Below are 22,299 nucleotides of genomic sequence, written 5' to 3'. Positions count from 1 at the left end.
TAACCCCCTAACACTAAACACCCCCAACCTAACCTTACCCGTCCACTCCTTAACCCACACTGCCCCCCCAAAACTTTAACCCTAAACCCTAACATTCTAGCACTAACTGCACACCCAACCACCTTATTCATAATCCCTACCCTTCTAACTCAGCTGGTTTCCAATAGACTCCTGGCATTTACTTTGACCATGTGTTTGAACTGTTAAGTATTTTGGCAGATTTCAAAACACAAAGACTTTACCACATTGAGCCCATTCATAAGCCTTTTCTCAAGAATGCTATTTTCTGCATTCACAGGGTTTCAGTGAATGCAAGTATGAATACTTTTATTATAGTGAGAACTATAGAAATGTGCAAAGGCTTCACCATATTCACTACATTCATAGTTTCTCTCTAGTGTGGTATCTTTTATGCTGTTTGTGTTGATTTGGGTTTTAATGCTGTGAAAAGATACCATGACCAAGGCAACTCTTAGAAAGGACATTTAATTGTGGGGAGGGGAGGTATACAGATTCAGAGGTTCAGTCTATGATCAAGGTGGAAGAAATGTCAGTGTCCAAGCAGATATGGTGCTGGAGGATAGAGTTCTACATCTTGATCAGAAGGCAGCCAGAAGACTCTTCTGCCCTGGGTAGAGTTTAAGCATGAGGTCTGAAAGCCCATCCCCCCTCCACATTGACATACTTCCTCAAAGGTCACATCTACTCCAAAAAGGCCATACCTCCTAACACTGCCACTTGCCATGGGCCAAGTATATTTAAACCACCATACCTTTGAAGATCACAGTAAAGGCTTTACTACATTGGTTACATTCATAGGGTTACTCTTTAGTATGTATGTGTTCTTTTATGTAGTTGGAGTTGGCTTGATTGTGAAAAGGCTTTACCACATTCATTACATTCGTAAGGTTTCTCTCCAGTATGAATTCTTTCATGCCTTCTAAGGTCATTCTGACCTACAAAGGCTTTACCACATTGCTTACAATCGAAAGGTTTCACTCCAGTATGTGTTGCTTTATGTTTTCGGAGACTAGCATTACAGACAAAGGCCTTACCACATTCATTACATTTGTAAAGTTTCTCTTCAGTATGTGTTCTTTTATGTCTTTTAAGATCACTCGGAACTACGAAGTCTTTACCACATTGATCACATACATAGGGCTTCTCTCCAGTATGTATTCTTTTATGTACTTGGAGAGAACTATGAGATGTAAAGGCTTTACCACATTGATCACATTCATAGAGATTCTCTCGAGTATGTATTCTTTTATGTACTTGGAGATAACTATGATATGCAAAGGCTTTATCACACCGATCACATACATAGGGCTTCTCTCCAGTATGTATTCTTTTATGTACTTGGAGATAACTCTGATATGCAAAGGCTTTATCACACCGATCACATACATAGGGCTTCTCTCCAGTATGTATTCTTTTATGTACTTGGAGATAACTATGATATGCAAAGGCTTTACCACATTGATCACATTCATAGAGCTTCTCTCCAGTATGTATTCTTTTATGTCTTTTAAGAGCACTGTGAAGTACAAAGGCTTTACCACATTGATCACATTCATAGAGCTTCTCTCCAGTATGTATTCTTTTATGTACTTGGAGATAACTATGAGATGTAAAGGCTTTACCACATTGATCACATTCATAGAGCTTCTCTCCAGTATGTATTCTTTTATGTCTTTTAAGAGTACTGTGAAGTACAAAGGCTTTACCACATTGATCACATTCATAGAGCTTCTCTCCAGTATGTATTCTTTTATGTACTTGGAGATAACTATGAGATGTAAAGGCTTTACCACACTGATTGCATTCGTAGGATTTCTCTCCAGTATGTGTTATTCCATGCGTTTTGAGATGACTGAGTTGTGCAAAGGCTTTACCACATTGATTGCATTTGTAGGGTTTCTCTCCAGTATGTATTCTTTTATGTACTTGGAGATAACTATGATATGCAAAGGCTTTACCACATTGATCACATTCATAGAGCTTCTCTCCAGTATGTATTCTTTTATGTCTTTTAAGAGCATTGTGAAGTACAAAGGCTTTACCACATTGATCACATTCATAGAGCTTCTCTCCAGTATGTATTCTTTTATATACTTGGAGATAACTATGAGATGTAAAGGCTTTACCACACTGTTCACATTCGTAAGGTTTCTCTCCAGAATGTGTTATTCCATGCGTTTTGAGATGACTGAGTTGTGCAAAGGCTTTACCACATTGATTGCATTTGTAGGGTTTCTCTCCAGTATGTATTCTTTCATGTACTTGGAGAGAACTATGAGATGTAAAGGCTTTACCACATTGATTGCATTTGTAGGGTTTTTCTCCAGCATGAATTCTTTCAAGAGTTTGAAGCTGAGAATAGTATGTAAAGGCTTTATCACGTGACTTACATTCATAGAGTTTCTCTCCAGTATGTGTGCTTTTATGTCTTTGGAGAGGACTATGTTGTGCAAAGGCTTTACAACACTGAGTATTTTCAGAGGGTTTCTCTCCAGTATGACATCTTTCATGCCTGCAAAGATAGATAGTTGGCACATGTGAAAGCTTTACCACTAAACTAATGAATCTAATAATTGGAAATTAATTTTATAATTTGGTCTAATTGTAAAGAAGAATCACATCTTAAGGTTGTATCACTTTGTTTACACTCATGGTTTCCCATTCATTATGGGTTGGTAAAAGTGTTATTACATGGCTCACATTTGTACCATCTTTTATCTCTATGAGATTTCTCATATATTTGAAGAGAAATGGAAGAGCTCAGAGCTTTACCACATTGAGTACATTCATATGCTTTCCATTATTGTGAAATACACTACGTTTGCATACCACATCAGCAAAGTGAACCAGGACAAACAGAAAGGAATTTCCACAATCCTAGTATTCATAGGGATTTTCTGCTATGTGACTTTATGGATATATTCCCAATGAAGTTGGGAAACCAACTAATTATAAACTTGTATCACACTGAGAAAGTCTGCTCAAATGTGGACTACTACATATATCTTAATTGTTCTGGGGGTGGGGAGACATTGCTTCTTTCAATATCCTTGTGCTCACATGGCTTGTATCCATTGTGACACAGGATATAGCTGTTAAAATAACAAATGAAATATTTCCACATTGCATCATTCATACAGTTTGATTTTTTGTTCATCATAGACATATGGTATAAGAATTAAGTTTTCTCTTCAAAAACATTCTTGACTCTCATAAACTGTCCCTCTCACTTAAACTTAACAATGTTACTATATGAGTAATCAGCTTTACTATGATATATTTGCCTATTAGAAACATAAACTTATCACCTACTCTGTTTCTCTCTCTGTGCGTGTGTGTGTGTGTGTGTGTGTGTGTGTGTGTGTGTGTGTGTGTGTGTGTTATGAGACTAAACAGATTGGCAGGTATACAGAGTAGCTGTAATGTGGCTATGATTCAAATGGTAATATTTGTTAAGGCATTGTTTCCTTGTTTTCTTTCAAATCAGACACCTGACATTGAGGTACATGGATTTGTGAGAATTTAATAATCAATAAACTTAGAGAAGTGCTTTTTTCTTTACCACTGTTGCTTTTCTTTAAAAGTTCCAGGACATACTAACATTTCTTCAGAGGCATATTCATACCAACTTGCACATGAAAATTACCTTCCATGTCTTCTGAAACTTTGACAATGTTCTTCAATAGTATGGTCTTCCCAATTGTAACCTAAAATACAATACCAGAAAATGTATGATATATTATTGGAAATTAGGCAACATTTAAGTTACTATCTTCAGTGAACCTGACCTTTTCACCTCATTTTCCTTTATTCTCAATTGAAGTTACAGAAAAGCAACAGTAACAAAGGAACATTCGTTTCCTTATTTTAAAAACTGAAAGAAAATTCACTGTCTTACCTATAGCAGTGAGGTTCCTGTAGGTCTCCTGCATCACATCTTTGTAGAGACTCTTCTGTGAAGGATCCAGCAAAGCCCATTCTTCTCGAGTGAAGTTCACATGTACATCATCATAGGTCAATACATCCTGAAATATCCCATACATTAGTAAAACAGAAACCATGATACAGATATCACTGTAAATGTATGCTTCTGGTGCTTCCCCCACTTATTTCTTGACCCAGATGTTCTAATGTAATTACCAAATCATCTTAGAAGAAAACTGAGTAATAAGGTTTACCTCTGTCATTTCTTTGCTCATTGAGTAGGATATAGCCTTGCAAGAGAAATGTTAACTAATGGAGAGAGAGAGAGAGAGGAGCAGTACTAAGCACACAGAGAAATTGTATGAACAATTACTAACTGCAAAAAATATCAAGTGAGCATATAGGCTCATGTCTTTAATCCAAGAACTGAGGAGGCAAAGGCAGGTATATCTGAGGTCTATCCAGGACAGCCAGAGGTACATATTAAGACCCTGTTTCCCCTATGAAAAATTAATCAAACAAACAGGAAAGATAGAAAAGGACTCAGAGGTTTTTACTAGAGATCCTACAAAGAATTACATTCACTGCAGTTCAGTATTCTTCTTCCAGAATCTTGAGGTGGCCCAGTTTAAACTGTAACAGTAATGAGATCTTACTACAAGGGAATGAATGTTTAAACAGATACAAACAGATAGCTCAAAATATTGGCAATGTAAATGTTGATCCTAAATAAGCAACATAGGACAGGAGCTGGCTCATCAGTGAAGAGCTCTTGCTGGTCTTAAAAATAATTGGCCTCAATTGCTAGTAGTTAGAATGGAGCTTCACAACTATTGATTACTCCAAGTTCAGGAATTCTGAAGCCATTTTCTAACTACTATGAGGATTAGGCATACATGATGTGCATATTCATTCATACAGGCAAAATATACATATTCATTAAAAAAATCAACACAAATGCAACAGGTAGGAAAAATGTCATATACCTGCAATCCAATGACTCAGAGCTCAGGCAATATAGCCAGGCAGTATGAATGTCATGAATACATACATGCCATCCTGAGAAACAGAATATGCTCTCTGTCAAATTTCAAAATTCATAACGTGGATGAAGATCAACACAGCAGCATATGCTTGACATGTGCCAAAACCCACAGTCCAACCCATCAGCCAATAATATAAAAACGAACAAACAAACAAACAAACAAACAAACAAACAAAGAAAAACCTGGGCATGATGGCCCACATTTAATCCTGGCACTCTGGAGCCAGAGGCAGGTGGACCATTTATGTTTGAGGCTGCATGTTCTAAACAGCTACTTTCAGGACAGCCAGGACTACATAGAGAAGCTTTGTCCTCAAAAACAAAAACAAAACTTAAATTATAAAAAGAAACAGGCTTGCAAAATACCTTAGCAGTGAATAGTAATTGCTTCAACTGCATCTTATGTGATTTAGGGTTAGAGTCTATAATGCTGAAGGCAAGACAACATAGGAAGGAGGCTGACTAATCAGGTAAAACCACTACACAATACACACACACACACACACACACACACACACACACACACACACACACCCCACACACAAACCCCACACAGGAAATGGGTTGAGTCTATAGACACTCAAATGTCATCCCCAATAACTAATCATCTAGAAAGGTTCCTCCTACAACAGCTTCTATTGAGAGAACTGAGTTGGCCAGAGCAAGGCTGACTCCTCCAAGACAGGTTGTAAACTGACAGACTGGGAAACTAGGCCTAAGTTTCTGTTTCCCAGAACTGGAAAAGTCCAAACAAGTCAATTCTAAGCAAACCATCCCTCACAGGCAGCTAATCAGGAGCTTCGAATGACCCTAATAGCCTGCAGCAGCCCATACAGTCTTCAAATGCACCAAATCACTTCTGACACTCTTGATTGCCACATCTTTTAAAATCAGAAAGCAAGTTATATCGTTCCAACATACAAAGGCACAGAATACCCCTTCCCATTCCAGTAGAGAGGAATGTGTACATAGTGAGGGAAGATTGGACCAAAGCAAGAAACCCAGCAGGACAAACACCAAGCCCTGCAGCTCTGTCTCAGACACAAGGAGCCTCAGTTTCAAAAGGCTTAGATGGCCCTTGAACTCCCTATATGCAGCTCTCCATGACAGGTGTCTCATAACTTGGGTATCTCTATATCTTGTAGTCTCAAATGCAACTCAGGCTTCATCCTCAGATTCATCCCATGCACTCTCACAGTGTCCTCCCTCACTGGGGATCTCACTCTGCCAAACACAGATGGCTGGAACAGTGCTGAACTGAAACCATTGGGGAAGAAGCCATAACCTTATTTTTCCATATTTCTGATTTCCAGAACTTGGGTACCAAGCTTGGACCAGTAGTAGCAGGTTTTATATGAAGTTCCTTCCTGGGTCTAGGAATGACTTTGCCAATTCCCCCTTCCATTAACTGAAGGCTTAGCAGGAGGGACTGTTTCCCTTAATTCACTTTCTTAGGCTTCCAATCCTGAGCAAAGACCTTCTCTTTAATGGTGATAATCTCTTTGAAAATTCATGCCTCTGTCTCAGCATTTGGCTGTCATGTGTAACTTCCCAGGGCTGCTTTTCTCTACAAACCACAGACTTTGGATTTATTGCTGCTCAACTTGTTGTTTTTTTTCTTGTAGTCCAGAATGAGTTACTAGTAATAATCATCTAACAGATTCAATATTTCACCTAAGAAATATAGCTATTTATTTTTTAATTCTGCCTTACTCAATTTCTCAGAGCATGGGCCGAATAAGAATGATTTGGGGTCAAAATACCACATAAATGACTTCTAGCTAGATCTTTCATGGAGTCTATTTTCCACTGAAATCCTATGACCTCAACTTCTGACTGCGAACTTCCATGACTCCAGTCTTCCAGGTGCTACAACAACAGCCGACTAAGCTCTGAATACAGCTTTCTATGCTGTATTACCATCTCAAGCCCTAATGTTTACCAGGTTCCTCCAAAGGAGAACATTTCTAGTTTCTCTAGTTTCTGTCCAGCAACAAAATAACCTTTTTTTTTTTTTTTTGTTCTAACTTGCTACTCTCCTACTTTGATTCAATTCTCTAACCAAAAGCATCTCAGGAAATAAACAGGTTCGCTTGCTTGGTCCAATCACATGACAGCCATCAGTTTGGGAGCTTAGGATAGAAACTCAAGCTTCAAGAAAAGGCAAAAACCATGAACAAGTAGTGTTTCCTGCTTGGTCACTGTCTCATAGTTAGCCAGCTCTCTTACCCAGCCCAGGCCCACTTGCTTAGGGATCCTGCCACCCTCAGTGTAGAGCCTTCCCACATCAATCATCACAACACAATCTCTCACTGATACAGCATGCAGACATTTTGATGAGGGCATGCCCTCAAGGGAGACCCTCAGATGATTGTAGGCTCTAAAATGTTCACAACTGAAGCTAACTAGGACAAAAAGGCAATAATATATCAGAAAGTTTAAAAAACCCAAATCAAATGTGTTAACAATATCAATCATTTAAGTAGCAAAAACAAACAAACAAACCACACACACACACACACACACACACAGAAAACCAAAAAATTGATGATTGCAACAATTGGAATACACAGATTTGCCAAGAAATGAGGAGAGACAAGCCTTCAGAAGAGGACACTAAAACTGTTTCCCAAACTATCAAAACCTCAAGAAACTCATAACATAGTAAATTTTCAGATTATAAAATTGTAGGTGCAGGTCTCTCATTTTCCAGAGAAACAATATAATTAGATTATAATGAATAGAATCACACAACGTAAATGGTACCAAAATAAAAGGAGACAGAAAGACAGACAGAAAGTGTTTTAAACATGAACTACAAGATTGTAATAACAATTTTAAGATATTACATGCCAATACTCATCCTGTGTATTCTGTTTCTCATCTTTGCCAACAAATGAAAAAATAAATATATAAAGGGGATTAGCTGTGGCAAAATCCCAGTCAATTGGACATAGTGGCAGCCTAAAGAACGGGAAAATATTTTTTTAAACAAATCCATATCTTATAGAGGCCTAATATATAAAATACATAAAGACCCGAAGAAAACAGACTTTCTAAAGCAAAAAATTCAATTAAGAAATGGGGTATAGGAGCTGGAGAGATGGCTCAGCGGTTAAGAGCACTGACTGCTCTTCCAGAGGTCCCGAGTTCAATTTCCAGCAACCACATGGTCACTCACAACCATCTGTAATGGGATCTGATGCCCTCTTTTGGCCTGTCTGAAGACAGGTACAGTGAACTCACTCACATTAAATAAATAAATCTTTTTTAAAAAGGGGGGGTATAAATCTAAACAGAGAATTCTCAAAAGAGGAATCTCAGAGAGCTGAGAAATACTTAAAGAAATCATTATCATCTCAGCCATCAAGGAAATGCAAATCAAAACTACTTTGAGAATCTATCTTCCACATGTCTGAATGGCTAAGATCAATACAAGTGACAAGTCATGCTGGTAAGGATGTGGAGAATGGGTAATAACTCTCCATGCTTGTAGGGTGCAAACTAATACTGCCACTATGGAAATGAGCATTTCCTCAGAGTCCTGGTGCCTCAGAACCCTGAGAATCCATGTATCTCAAATCACAGCTATAAAGCTCTTGGGCATCTATCTAAAAGGTGCTCCACCCTACCACAAGGCCATTTGCTCACCTATGTTCATAGCATATTTATTCACACTTGCCAGAACCTAGAAACAACCGAAAAATACCTCAACTGAAGAATGGGTTGAAGGACCCTAGTTCTTACTGAAGCCTAAGCGCTGTCAGGAGGCTTGGCCTGGTGGAAAGCAGGTAGGTTATGGGGACCCTAAGGGCTTTTGCCAGCTTTACATCAACTGCCTCTGGTTAAGATTAGGTAACAACCCAGCTTCAGGCCTCTGGCCAAGGCTAGGACAAGTTCCATTCTCCACCCAGAGTTCTTGGGAGGACCAGGGACATTCTTGAAAATCCTGCAGAATGTACTGAGAGTAGCCTGATCCTCTGGTCCCACATAAGAGCTCAAAGGCATGCCATATAAGTTTGAACTGTAAACCTGCTAATGTAACCTGTACCTCTGAAAGTATAAAAACTGCTTGTCACAGCCATTGGGGTCACCTTCCAGTCCCTCGCTAAGAGGGGCTGACTGAAGGTTGACCCCGACACTCGAGAAAATAAACTCTTGCCTTTGCATTAAACTCCATTCTCATGCCTCACTTGGGGGATCTCCTTGCAGTTAAGACTCACTTTGAGCCCTATGGGGTACACTAAAAGTGTGGTACATTTATCACTCAGCTGTTCAAAAAGATGCCATCATGAATTTACAGGCAAGAAAATACAACTAAAGAAATCACACCCAGAATGACAAACATGGCATGCATTTACTTACAAGTGGATATTACCTATTAGGTAAATAGTAATAAACCCAGAGGGGTTAGTTAAAGAGGTAGACTCTAGGGAGGAAGCACAGATCTCTTTCTACAGGGGAAATAGAATAATTTCTGTGAGTAGACCAGAGTTTGATGGGAACAGGAGTAGGGAGGATCAGTTGAGGGGGATGCAGGGGAAAGTACAATGCAGGAAGAAACAGCTGGAATTAGGGGTTATTTGGGAGTTAGTATAGAAATCCAGTACAATGACAACTTCCTGGATGACCAGGGTGACCCTAATGAAAACTACTGGTAATGGAGGATATGGAGTATGAACTTACCATCCTTTGAAACCAGACAGGGCTTCGATGTTGCTAATAAGTTACATTTGGTTGAGCTGTTGGCCAAGGAGGTCCCTTGAGATCCTTAAACAATCCATGCTGATGCAAGGACAAACTTTTCTCTCAGATAACTGACAGCATGGCCTGATCATTAAGGACAAATTCCACACAGAATGCAGAGGTCAAGCGAGTGCAGGCTCGGAGCCTTCGCCCCTGTGTTCTAGTCTCTTTGAGGAGAGAAGGTACTCTACAGGCTAAAAAGAAGAAAGAGAAACCTGGAAACACCCCTCGGCCCCCAACACCCACACACACCTACAATGGGTCCTTCCTAAGATGTGCTGGGGCATTATGGTAACAAACGTGTTTGAGTGGCCAACCAATGTTTGGTTTAACTTGAGGCCCTTGATATGAGAGGGAACCCATGACTAACACTGACTGGATTTCTAGGAATCTTACAGAAACTTAAATGGCAAGCATAGAGACAGCATGGGTCTATGCCAGGTCCTCTGCTTATATATTATGGCTGTTAGCTTGGTGTCTTTGCGGGACTCCTAACAGTGGAAGCAGGTGTAACTCTGATTCTTTGGATTGATCTTGAGATTTTTCCTATCAGGTTGCCTTGTCCAATATGAAGGCTTTCACCTTGTCTTTTTCTATCTTGTTTTGTCCGTTAGGTCTGCTCCTTTTTGAAGAGGAAATGGGTGCGGGGGTGGATCTTGGGGAAAGGATAGAAGTGGGGGGTAGTCGGGAGTGCAGGTTGGGGAAACAGTGGTCAGGATATATTACATGAGAATCTACTCTCATTTAAAAACTTAATTCAATATTGCTTAAATGAAAATGCAAAGAAGGGAAGCTGTAGTGAACAAAGAAAAGCAAAATCGTGGGTTGGGGATTTAGCTCAGGGGTAGAGCACTTGCCTAGCAAGCGCCAGGCTCTGGGTTCGGTCCCCAGCTTCGGAAAAAAAAGAATAAAAAAAAAAAAAAGAAAAGAAAAATCATAAAGATAGGAGCAGCAAGATTGTGATACCTACAGTACTCGTTCTATTTTTGTAGACAGTGACTATCACATAGGAATGTAAAAATACCTGGAAGGGTTACTTCCTGCTTCTGATAATCTAGGCCTAGTCATGGAAGCTTATAGCTTCTGTACAATCTGATCTAGGTCTAGAATGAGGGGGCATAGGCCTGGAGTATTTAACAAAAGACACAGACTAGGGTCATTTGTGCTAAGAAAATGCCAAAGCTTTACTGAGGTTCACAGAATATACACCCCAAGTTCACTGGGTGGAGAATTCCTGGAAGCACAGTGGAAAAATAGGTTATGCCCTCAGGACAAAAACAGGAACAAAAATCAGGAACTGGGTGTTACTGCCCAGGTGCCAAACAGAAAGATCAAGATGTTCCTTTGTTAGGAACTAAAGCTTCCACATGCATCAGCAAGGCTCAGCACCAGGCAAACACAGAGGGGGCTCAGGAGAGTTGGGCACTTGAGTGTTTTGGGCATCTGAGACTTAACTGTTAAATAAAATCACCCTTTCTTCTTCTTTTTGAACTCTGGCTGGTCAACTCTGCTCTTCTAGCTCAAACTCTTCATGCTAACCAATTCAAATTGAGTCTTTCACTTCTGACTGAATTGCTGTGCTTGGCCTCAAAGGGACTCTAGTAAACTGCTCTCTTCTCATTCTCTTGCTCATTTTCTCCTTTTCTGTCTTTAGCCTGCCTGTATCTGTAAAATTCTCCAGGTAAAACTGCCCCCTCCTCTTACCCTCTGTGCTGCTTCCTCTTTACTTTTCCTTCTTTCTTTTCTCTGCCCCCCACCCCCCCCAGGAGCTGGGGACCAAACCGAGGGCCTTTTGATTGCTAGGCAAGTGATCTACCACTGAGCTAAATCCCCAACCCCGCTGCTTCCTCTTATATTGCCTCTTTTCCCTCTTCTCTTGAGAGTTGGGCATATCCTATTCTGTCAGATCTTAACCTGACTCATCATTTTTTCACCCACTCAATTATACATTACTTACAAATATGAGTGCTTCCTTCTAAAACTATGTTTACCTTCAAAACTATGTTTGGTAGCAAAGTTGTGTAGTAATGGCTGAGCCCTACCAATTAGAAACAGCTCCCCTGCCCCCCGCCCCTGCCAGTAAATTGGACAGTCTCTGGGTTCATAATGCGATCAAATACTCTGCAACACAGGAATTCATGACAAGCTCATCTTGGGCCCATTCTATATGTGAAATCAGAAGTTTTGTTCTCAGCAATGTGAAATATATATCACGCAGGAAAGAAAAGCAGTCACTTTCTTGTGTTAGCTTTCACTAGTTAGGAATGTGGAATTACAATGCTTTTCATTTCATTCCAAAGCAATACTCATAATTGTTTTTAAGAAAAACTAAAGTTTGAATATCTATTCAAATAGAAATGAGATGTTGTACAAAATTGCTACATTAACTATATTATGCATTAAGCCAAAATAAACCAATGTATAAAAATATTAAATGTTTAAATGCTTTCTCCAAGGCAAAAATGAAAGTATTACCATCTAAGATAAGTTACTTAGAACAGAGAAAACAAAGAGCCGAGTCAGTTATCTAAGACTTTTACATATTTGTTCAACTGTAATTTATCGTTACTATTTAAACTCAAACAAAACAGTAAATATGTTTCTTTTTTTTTTTTTCTTTTCTTTTTTTCAGAACTGGGGAGCGAACCCAGGGCCTTGTGCTCTACCACTGAGCTAAATCTCCAACCCCTTCAATCTGTTTCTTAACCTCGTTTTTACTTCTTCATGCAGTATGACTCATTGGCAGAGGGCTCTCATTCCATTCAAATAAAGCCCCTTTCTGCATTTTTACAGCATACTCTAATAGCACATTTGCTTCTCATCTACAACAACTCTTGCTACAGAAAGCTTGATATTTCATTTCTCTTCTCCACATAATGTTCTAAATAAATATTAGGAAAAAAACGTTTTGAAGAAGATTGTTTCAGCTAGATTCTCTGCTTTCTGCCCTTCTATAGGAATTTGGCAGGAATTTGACCTTGGACTTGGACTAGGACTAGGACTTAGGAAGTAGGTTCAGGTAAGAATATTTACATTTGGGCTATTAACATTCCTTCTCTCCTGTTAAACTAATGAGCCCCTAGAAACAATGATCACAGGTATTTGTGCCTTGTTTGTTCCTTGACCTAGAATTGACCTTATAACTTGCTTGTAATAAAAATGGTAGAAAAGCAGGCTGGGAAAAATAGACCCGCTTCAGCCTCAGCACTGGCTAGAATCATGCTATATATTGTCTAATTTTCTTTTTCCTCTCAATCCTCACTCTCTCCCTTGAGACCCTATTGACTGACTGAGCTGGCTTGGTCACCCTTCATTTTCGAGTGCTACCTGCAAAGTTGACAAAATGGTTCAAGCTCTCAGATCCATCAGACAATAACAGTGCATTAAAGGTTAAAATTATATGGGAGAAAGAAATGGGTTGATAATGCTTAAGCTATAATTACATGCTGTTTTATGACCAATAAAGCACTGACTGTGAGAGTCTTTACAAGTGCATAATCCTTTATCCACTCCTTTAACCCAAGGCACCCTAGGTCCCCTAGAGGCACCTAGCTGGTCCTCAACAAATGAGCATTGATGTTATTTTCATAGTTAGGCAAGTATGAATACAACTGCAATGAACATGAGAATTCTGGTACTTCTTAAAACTAATTTCAAGTGCACGGAAACTATACTGAGAAGACTGCTGGGATCCATGGCAATTCTGTCATTTTTATGAGAAGTAAGTGTTGGTATGAGGAACCGGCTTTATGGTTGCAGGTTGTCTCCAAACCCAGCGATAGAAGTGACGTCACCGGGGCTGGAGAGATGGCTCAGTGGTTAAGAGCACCGGCTGCTCTTCCAGAGGTCCTGAGTTCAATTCCCAGCAACCACATGGAGGCTCACAACCATCTGTAATGGGATCTGATGCCCTCTTCTGGTGTGTCTGAGGACAGTTACAGTGTACTCATCTATAATAAATAAATAAATAATTAAAAAAAAAAAAAGAAGTGACGTCACCCAGAGGTGAAAAGGGACCTGTGCATCTGTTGTCATATATTTCCAGTGTCCTCCTAGCCCATCTCCTACCCTCACCTGCAAGAAGTTATGTCCCTACCCAAATAAAAAGCCAACCCTTCCTGACCTTCGCCCCTTCTTTCTCTTTTCCTCCTTTGTGCACCCCCCCACCTCCCAGCACCAATGAAACTGTCTCACGTGGAACCGTACTGGCCAGCTGTGGAGCCATGATTCCAATACAACACTCCATAGAATGGGATTGCTTGAGTGTAGGTATTATGTCCACATGTATCAGAATACATATATTAAATATGCACAACTTTATATCAACTATAAAAACACAGTCTTAACTAGTTTTAGTAGATATCTATGGAAAATCCCAACCTATTGCTATCAGAGTTTACTGCTAAGACACAACCCTGTGTCACATCCAGATTCATTGTCCAATTCTGGACCATGCTTTATTTCCTCTTTTTTTTTTTTTGTTTTCTCAATTAAGTCATACTTACAAAGATCTTGTCTACGTGACCCTAAGGATGTATTCTGTGTCACTAAAGTGTATACTAAAGTCCTCTTTCTATGGCTTTGGACATTATTTCATATCAGTTTCAGTTTCGCACACATACTATATAGCTTGCTAAATGAATTATTATGTAGAATATCTTTTACCAATTTATATAACTGTAAACAACACCATTACAGTGATGTTAAAAAAGCAATGTTCGGTATGTTAAATTTGCAGCAAAAATTCAAGAAAATCTAAAGAAAACATCTAATAATACATAACAGGACAGCTGATTTCAAAGCTATTTGCCATGTGAAAAAACGTCAGAATCATCAACAGGATTATGAAGAAATAGTACACATTTTGGCACAATGGAGATTCCATCTGTACTTATCAAAGAGCTACAATGATCAAAAGTTTTAGCACATTTGTGAAAAAATGAGATGTAGAGAAAAAAAGGCAAGAACATAAGCCCCAAATTATAGTCAAGTTTTAATCAAAAGACCTAAGGAAACTCAGCCAGGAAAAATGTGAACTTGACCAATATTACCTACGATTGCATGTGTATTCAAATGGAAAAAACACAGACTTCCCAACTCCAACAAAAATGACTCGAACTGACCCCTAAACTGCTATATTTCTGACCCTCCAGCCACTACTGACCCCACGCTCTAGAGCTCTCTGTGTGGAGGTGGTAAGAAAGGAGGGTTATGGCTCTATAGTTCCCATGCCCCTGTGTGATCACACAAACCCAGCCCCCCTGAACCCACACACAAACGAAGGTTGAAGAATAATTTAATGTCTGCTTGCACATGATGCCATGTGGATTTTAGTAATGATGTACAATCTGCCCTACCTACCTACACCCCACCCTGCACACCTGAGAAACCTCTGCATCTCAGAAACTCCTTTTGGACTCTGGAACTGAATTTCCCTGAATCACTCCATTCACTGTGACTGCTGATAGTGGAAAGGTAAAAGGATTTTAACCAAGTATTGCCAAAGGATGATTCTCATAACCTCATCCCTACCAGTTTCTAAACTATTTGTAAAATTTATCACACAAAATGAATTTGCAATACAATCTTCTGAACTTCTAGAAACTGGATTTTCAGTTTTGAAATCTGTCTTTTGCACACCAAGAGCAATGCTTGTGTGCACACTGGCAGTGATATTATAATCAACACACCTTATACCCAGATGCAAAGCCTCCTCCCCAGGGAATCCACACTCAGAGAAGCTCAGAGGACAAGGCCCTCTGCCCAGGACACCACATGTACCAACAGCACCACAGTCTGGTTCACAGTCCACGTCAGTCCAGTCAGATTGGACACCGATAGCTTAGCCAACCTGTTGTTCCTGGTGGCTGCAAAATCTCCCTCACAGCTCTCTGATGAACTACATCAGAGAATATGGAAAGAACCTGCAAGCTACCTCCCACTGGTGCTCCTCCTGATTGCTAGGCTCCCCAGAGAATGGTAGCAGCTCCTCTATTGGAGGATTAGAGATTGCATGACTCATCACAAGCCTTCCCAGCTCTGCCCTTCCGCCCCACCCTAGGGGCAGACAGAGCCCTAGTATGGTAAATTTGTATTTTATTAGAATCTTCAACTCTCCCAGGTGTGGAGAGATCTTGGTACCACTTCTAGGAAAATGACAAGTATATTTGCCACTGGGCTACGACAAGAAAGTAAGTTCAAAAGAAAAAAAAAAAAAATACAGCTGAGGAATGTGGGAGCCAACTTGCCTGAGAACCCAACATTGTGCTAATTAGGACAGACAAAGGACAGATGAAAGTTCATCTAGTGGACAAGCTCAGTGGAGAAAAAAAAAAAAAACCATTGTTCTAGCTAAGCTTACAGAAGGGCTGATACAAATCTGGTGGTCAGCATTGCTTAGGAACAGGCTTGCCAAACGGAGGCTCATGACCTTTGAGGGGGAGTCAGGTTCCTACAGACCTAGGCATCCCGCAGGTGTGAGCCAACTTCATCATAGGCTAATAAATAGAGGTCTCCCAGCCCCCTGAAGATTTCTTCCTCTCCTAGTCTTGCTATAGTATATAACCAGAGCTTGTAAAAATAAAATTGTCACCTTCATCAGACACTTGTATTAGTGTCCTTCTTCAAGTCTCTTGTCCCCCATTCTCTTCTGGGTACCCCCTGGAACTTCGTTAACTGTCCTGTTGGATGGGACAGAGTAATGTGTTCCTGGTATCTTGGTCATCTTAATAAGCCCAATAGAATGACCTCGGGAATTTTGTTTACACCTTTTTTCTTCCTTGGCTGTCCCATCCTGCAACAGGGTAGTTGGCTCACTCCTGCGGGATGTTGGCCTAGGTCTGTAGGAAGTTGGGCCCTAGTAGAAAGTCACAATCTGTGAGTCTGGAGGAAATTGGCTCTCAGCAAAATGTCACAGCCCTGGGTCTGTAGGAGTCTATAGGAAGCTGGTTCTTTTGCAAAGCTAGCTGTATGGAGCTAGCTCCCAACAAAAGGTCAGGAGCCTCCACTTGGCAAACCTGTTGGAACACCAGATTTGTGTCAGTGCTCCTGGCAAGCCTTGTTACTAAGCAACTCTGACCCCCAGATTGGTATCCGCACTTTAGCTGGAACCTTAGGTTTTTCCACTCAGCTTGTCCTTTAGGTGACCTTGTCCTTAGGTGTCCTTTCATATGTTCTTTGTCTGTCCTAATTAGCTCAATGTTGGGGGTCTCAGGCAAGTCGGCTCCCCACACTTGGCTATTTTGTTTGTGCCTTAGAACTGACCCTATTCTTTGTATGTACCCAGGCAGTCAAAGTGGGTCAGGGTCTGTAGGCAAATTTATCAGCCTGCTGAGGCATGGAACGATTGGAGGGGCTGAAAGTTCTATCAACCTTGGTGGAAGGAACAGGGAGGTGCCTCTGGATAAGAACCGATATTCTGTGCATATTTTGGAGAATTGTTTGTTAACTTGTGGCTTTGCTTTCTATGGCACTGTGGGGCATAAAAATTAGGAAAAACAAACTCGAGTGAGGCAGCTGTATTAACCAGCAGTCCCCCCAAATGTAACTATTGGCTTTGCATCTTCACTCCCCGCAGCGGAGACTGTTCGACTCAAGCTTGTGGGCTGAGTACAAGGAATTAGATTCAAGGATCTTTTTCTCCTCCATCCTTGTTTCTCTCCTATCTGGTGTTAGGGGGTGAAATGGGGGTGGGGGAGGGGGCTGAAGAGGAGGAGGTTTAAGCCTGGAAAAAGAAACCACAAAGTAGCAAAGACCAGCAAAGATCCAGTTAGCTGGGTCTAAAATGCTAAAAGAGAATCTAGCCTAGGTAGATTTTACAGTCCATGTATGCTGTCACCCTTAAGTTTGTTTTACGTTCAGGTTCCAGTTTAAGTTTTGAACAATTTAAATATAAACTGGAGGATACAAGTCTGACCACTTAGATAGGACATTTACACAGCAAACATTTCCAGGATGTTTAAGTACACCAGTGCCCTAAAACAGTAGGTTAGTGACAGTGTCCTAAGTGGAAGGTCTCAGAGGAAGAAAAACATAGGAAAAGGAGAAGGGAGAAAGTATAAAAGCTGGGGGGTGGGGTGGGGGTGGGGTCTTAAACTAAGTAAGCTTGGAGAAGTGCTGTTGGCACGCTTGGCGGTGGCCGCCGTTTGGGTGAGGAAAAAATGTTGGAGCAAGAAGAAAATGGCTTGTTTGAAATACCAGATTATGAACATGTAGAGGATGAAACTTTTCCTCCCTTCCCACCTCCGGGCTCTCCAGAGAGAGATCCTGCAGAAGCTGAAGCTGATGAAGGGAGTGGAGCACCTGTTCCTGTTCCGCCAAAGAGAATAGTTAAAAGGAATATACCCAAGCTAGATGCTACAAGATTGACTTCAGAGAGAGGGCTTCCAGCCTTAAGGCATGTATTTGATAAGACAAAATTCAAGGGGAAAGGTCATGAGGCTGAAGACTTGAAAACGCTAATCAGACACATGGAGCACTGGGCGCATAGGCTATTCCCCAAACTGCAATTTGAAGATTTTATTGACAGAGTTGAAAACCTAGGAAATAAAAAGGAGGTTCAGACCTGTTTAAAACGAATTCGACTTGATCTGCCTATTGTACATGAAGATTTTGTTAACAATAACGATGAAGTTGAGGAAACTAACAGCCTTGATGCAGCTGCCACTGGATTTGATGCCTTTGTGACAAGTTCATCTGACAGCAAGAGGTTTGCTTCTGAAGCGAGTAGAAACCTAACAGAAGAGCAGCAGCAGAGAATTGAGAGAAATAAACAACTGGCCTTGGAAAGAAGGCAGGCAAAGCTATTGAGTAATAGCCAGTCCCTAGAAAATGACGTGACAGTTGAAGAGAGCAGTACTGGTGAGAATCAAGAAGAGTCAAATGGATTGATCTCTGCTGATGGTCCACATGACGTTCCTTCTGCCAGCACACAGGAAGAAGGACAGTTGGAAGCAGAGGAAACACAGCTGGACCATCCTAACTTAGACTAATCCAGAAATGTTCTAAGTAGCCAACCCTCTACAGCAGAATCCTACAGGCTTGGAGTTATTTGTAGTTTTTTCTACTTTGTATAAATCCTTAAGTCTTAAGGCTTCTGTGGATTCCTGTTTAAAATACGATGACTATTTAAATTGTTTCCTACTTATTTTAGTAAGTCTATTTATTATTTTTGGTGTTCTGTATAAGTCTGACTTTATAAGCTGTTTTGTAGTTTGCATTGAATTGTTTCTTACTAAATTGGGTAATGATTAAAATGTAAATATGCCCTGACTGTTAGGTCAGTTTTTATAAAGAAATAAATTATTTTGTAAGCAACAAAAAAAAAAAAAAAACTAAGTAAGCTTAACAAGAATGTCACCTTGTATACAGTTTACATGAGGGAAATGGAAAGAAACGGGAGACATCAATGAAGTCAGCAGAAACGTTAAACTACGAAGTTAGCAGAAACATCATATAATGGGACAGACTCAGGAAAAGTCTAATCAAACAGTGCTGCACAAGGAACTCAGTGTATTTCAAAAATATTCCTTACCAAGCCCATAGTGGGCTAGACACCCATAGCCCCATATTGTGGCAAGACTTGTATTCTCAGAATCTTAAGCAACCCCTCCCAAATTCCCTGGCCCCAAGCATATTCCTGGTTTTAGGGGAGCTGTTTTACCTCTATATACAGGGCTCCAGGGAAAGCTCCCAAGGACTAGGCCCTAGATGGTTACTGGCTCTGCCAAGCATGTCCCCGAGTTTCAAAAGGAGCTCAAACATGGGGACCTCAGGAAAAGGAGGGAAAGCGTAGCTTGATCAGGCCAGCGCTCAATAAAAGTGTTTTGTTGTTTTACATTTTCTAATGGTTGTCACCGGGTGTCATCTTGCCCATGTGGCAGAACTATGCTTTTCTCAAGAAGAAAACTAAACCTTTATGGCACACCAGGCCTGACTGTTGATTGTGATCCTGTAATGCCCCATTGATCAGTTTGTTAGAGGCCTGCTCTTTGATATGGAGATGGGCTTAGTGGCTGGTTGCAAATCAGGGTCTGGGGCCATATTTCTGGACAATCCTGGTGAACAAACTTGTGTATCCTAGCATCCTAATCTCTAACAGGCCTGGTTAGCTTACTACTTACACGTGGGGTGTTTTGCAGGCAGTCCTCTCTCAGCTAAATTCTACTTGGTGTGCCTTGCTATCTCCTGACCTTTAGCACATCCTTTACATCATCAATTCTACTCTTACATTACAGCTGGAAACTGGATTGCTACCCAGCACATGAGATGCCTTCCACAACCTCCACAAAATAACTCCAAATGGTTCTTACACCTTAATGTTAAATGCTAAGAACAGAACTTGTAGAAACTAGGCTTCTGAGTTTGGGATCCCGCCAAGGATCTTTCCATACACAAGCCAAATGCTCTGCACAGTTGCAGCCCCTACAGGGAAGTTTTTCAGAAACTGCCGCTGGATCCAGTGAGTGGCTAAGACCTCATGGGTAGCCGCCGATTCCCACTCAGCCCGGGGAAAGACCCACCACACCACCTTCCACTGCTCAGTCCCATGCCGGTCCGTCCGTCCATCCGCCCGCCCGTCCGCCCGCCCTCTCTGCCCCTTTGTGTGCAGTGACCCTGTGCTCACCATGTCGCAACTTTGGAGCTTGCCTGAACATGCCTCAGAGAATCCAAAGGCAGAACAGAGAGCACAGCAGCCAGGACCAGTTAAGACTACTTAACTACTAAACAAATCCTACACCTAGGAACCCGGAAAAGCCCGCCTTCTCTTCTGATTGGCAGGTGCATTGAAGACTCCAATTGGCCAGTAGTCTTGAGTGACTTGAGCACCTCCTTAAGGGTTACAGTGAGCTGAAGGTACAGGGTAGGTACACAGTTCTCGGCCCTAGCATCAAGCCTGGGACCAGACCTTTTCCAGATCTACAGGAATTTGCATTTCAGTAGCACTTGTGCTTGTCCTCCAATAGCGTTCTCATCTGTCTCCCCGCCCAGCCCCAGGAAGGACCCACCACACCACCTACCACTGCCCAGCCGCTTGCTCCTCCCTTTCGTGAGTGGTGACCCTGTGCTTACCAGGTCCTCACTTCAACCTGCTCTCAGCTTACAACATTCAGTAGTCTCTTTCCCTTCTGCCTCCAGGAATCGAGGTATACAGCGTGCATAACCCCCATACTCAACTTGCAGTGGAGTTATTGATCTGTCCCACAAGTGGGAGGGTGCCCAAGATATTAACAATTAAAGAGAGATTTGAGGAAACAAGAGTTTTGTTTTGTGGCTGTTGGGATTTAGACCCTACAATCAGCTGACCTTCATATATTTAACACACCAAAGCTGTCTGGGCCTCCAGGTTCTCCCAGCACTCCTCAGTCCCCACGTGTAACAGGGCCTGTCTGGCATACCCCACCTTGTACCTTGAACTTTCCAGCGCAGGGGCCGAGTTTTCCCTTCCCCAGAAGCTCTTCCTATATCATCCAGAAATTTTGTACTCTTTGTCTTTCTGTTTCTCTGCCTCTCTCACCCTCCCTCTCACCTTTCCATCCTTCCCTCTCTTCCCTCCACCTTCCCTCTCACCCCCCCTCCCTGCCTACTGCATTTTTCTCCCTGCTTGCCTTGCTTGCTCTTTCTCTCTTTCTCCCCAGCCCTGCTCCTTATCCTCACTCACCATATCGACTTTTCTGACCTCTTTGGGACTAGTGAACTCTGTATCCTTGGGATCAGTGAGCCCACTAGAGAATTGCCCCCAAGAAACACTGTCATTTGGCTTGGGTGGAATCCTTCGTGCTGGGCTTAGGTAAACTGCAGCTAGTTTTCACTGGTAGGTCCTGGAACCCTGGGAGACAAACCTTGTGGAACACTACTGTTAGCCAGCACATCCTCTTCAGTGGGAAGGTGAACACACATTCACACACAGAACTGTTTTAGTAAAGGTTCTCTAGATGAACAGACCTGATAGGACGAATCTCTGCATGTTGAAAGCAGATTTATTAGAATTTTCACATCGTTAGTCCAACGATGGCTAACATGGCATGTATAGGGGTAGGGAAACCTATATGTGAACATAGCCAGACTCATTCAGTAAAATCCCACTGCTTCCTTTCTTGAAGGAAATCATTGCTTTGGAAATGACTCCTATCCTCTCCTTGCCTGCCACAGGGGGGAAATCTTTCTCATTTCTTCTGTCTTGTCTTACATGATGGCTATTCCTTGTATTCAAAGTGACTACATGTGGAATTAACTAAAACTGAAAGGCTTTGGGTACTGTAGGGGGATTTCTCTTAATTATAGATTTTGGAATTTGAAAACCCTTCTTTAATCTAGATTTTTTGAGTTGTTAAGATCCACCTTTACTCTAGGTCACAGCTTCTGGTGACAGCCTACATATATAAAGAACACTGAAGATGGTAGCTCATTCTCTTTGTCTACTTACCTTACCTCTCCCTAGCAAGTTCTTTCTTGCCTTTTCTTCTATCTTTTGTTTTCTTTCTTTCTTTTCTTTTTCTGGCATTAAAAAGCCTACTTCTTTGAAACTCTGGTATATACTGAAGACAGACAGACATCCAGCCACA

At 41.2% G+C, this 22,299-nt stretch overlaps 2 protein-coding genes and 1 pseudogene across 3 annotated transcripts; 1 reads left to right on the top strand and 2 right to left on the bottom strand.

Annotated features, from left to right (window-relative positions):
* Positions 1-470: 470 nt before the first annotated feature.
* Positions 471-20,683, bottom strand: LOC120094816 (zinc finger protein 431-like). Of its 2 annotated transcripts, XM_039084927.2 has the most exons (5): positions 20,361-20,683; positions 3,920-4,046; positions 3,668-3,728; positions 2,412-2,533; positions 471-628 (listed from the first exon to the last, which is right to left on the bottom strand). In XM_039084927.2, exons 1-5 carry the CDS (start codon positions 20,361-20,363, stop codon positions 600-602), a joined length of 342 nt encoding a protein of 113 aa, XP_038940855.1. In that variant the 5' UTR covers positions 20,364-20,683; the 3' UTR covers positions 471-599. The 2 variants fall into 2 exon arrangements, with proteins under 2 accessions (XP_038940855.1, XP_038940856.1); XM_039084928.2 differs by lacking the exons at positions 471-628; positions 2,412-2,533 and having other exon boundaries at positions 3,525-3,728; positions 20,361-20,636.
* Positions 947-2,351, bottom strand: LOC134480439 (putative zinc finger protein 826; annotated as a pseudogene).
* Tipinl1 (TIMELESS interacting protein like 1) lies at positions 14,208-19,069 on the top strand. The gene has a single exon (XM_063268203.1). It carries the CDS (start codon positions 17,896-17,898, stop codon positions 18,724-18,726), a length of 831 nt encoding a protein of 276 aa, XP_063124273.1. The 5' UTR covers positions 14,208-17,895; the 3' UTR covers positions 18,727-19,069.
* Positions 20,684-22,299: the final 1,616 nt, after the last annotated feature.

The sequence above is a fragment of the Rattus norvegicus genome, chromosome 9 (assembly GCF_036323735.1).
Source record: "Rattus norvegicus strain BN/NHsdMcwi chromosome 9, GRCr8, whole genome shotgun sequence".
Classification (NCBI taxonomy): Eukaryota; Metazoa; Chordata; class Mammalia; order Rodentia; family Muridae; genus Rattus; species Rattus norvegicus.
This window is presented reverse-complemented; position numbering and strand designations above follow the sequence as displayed.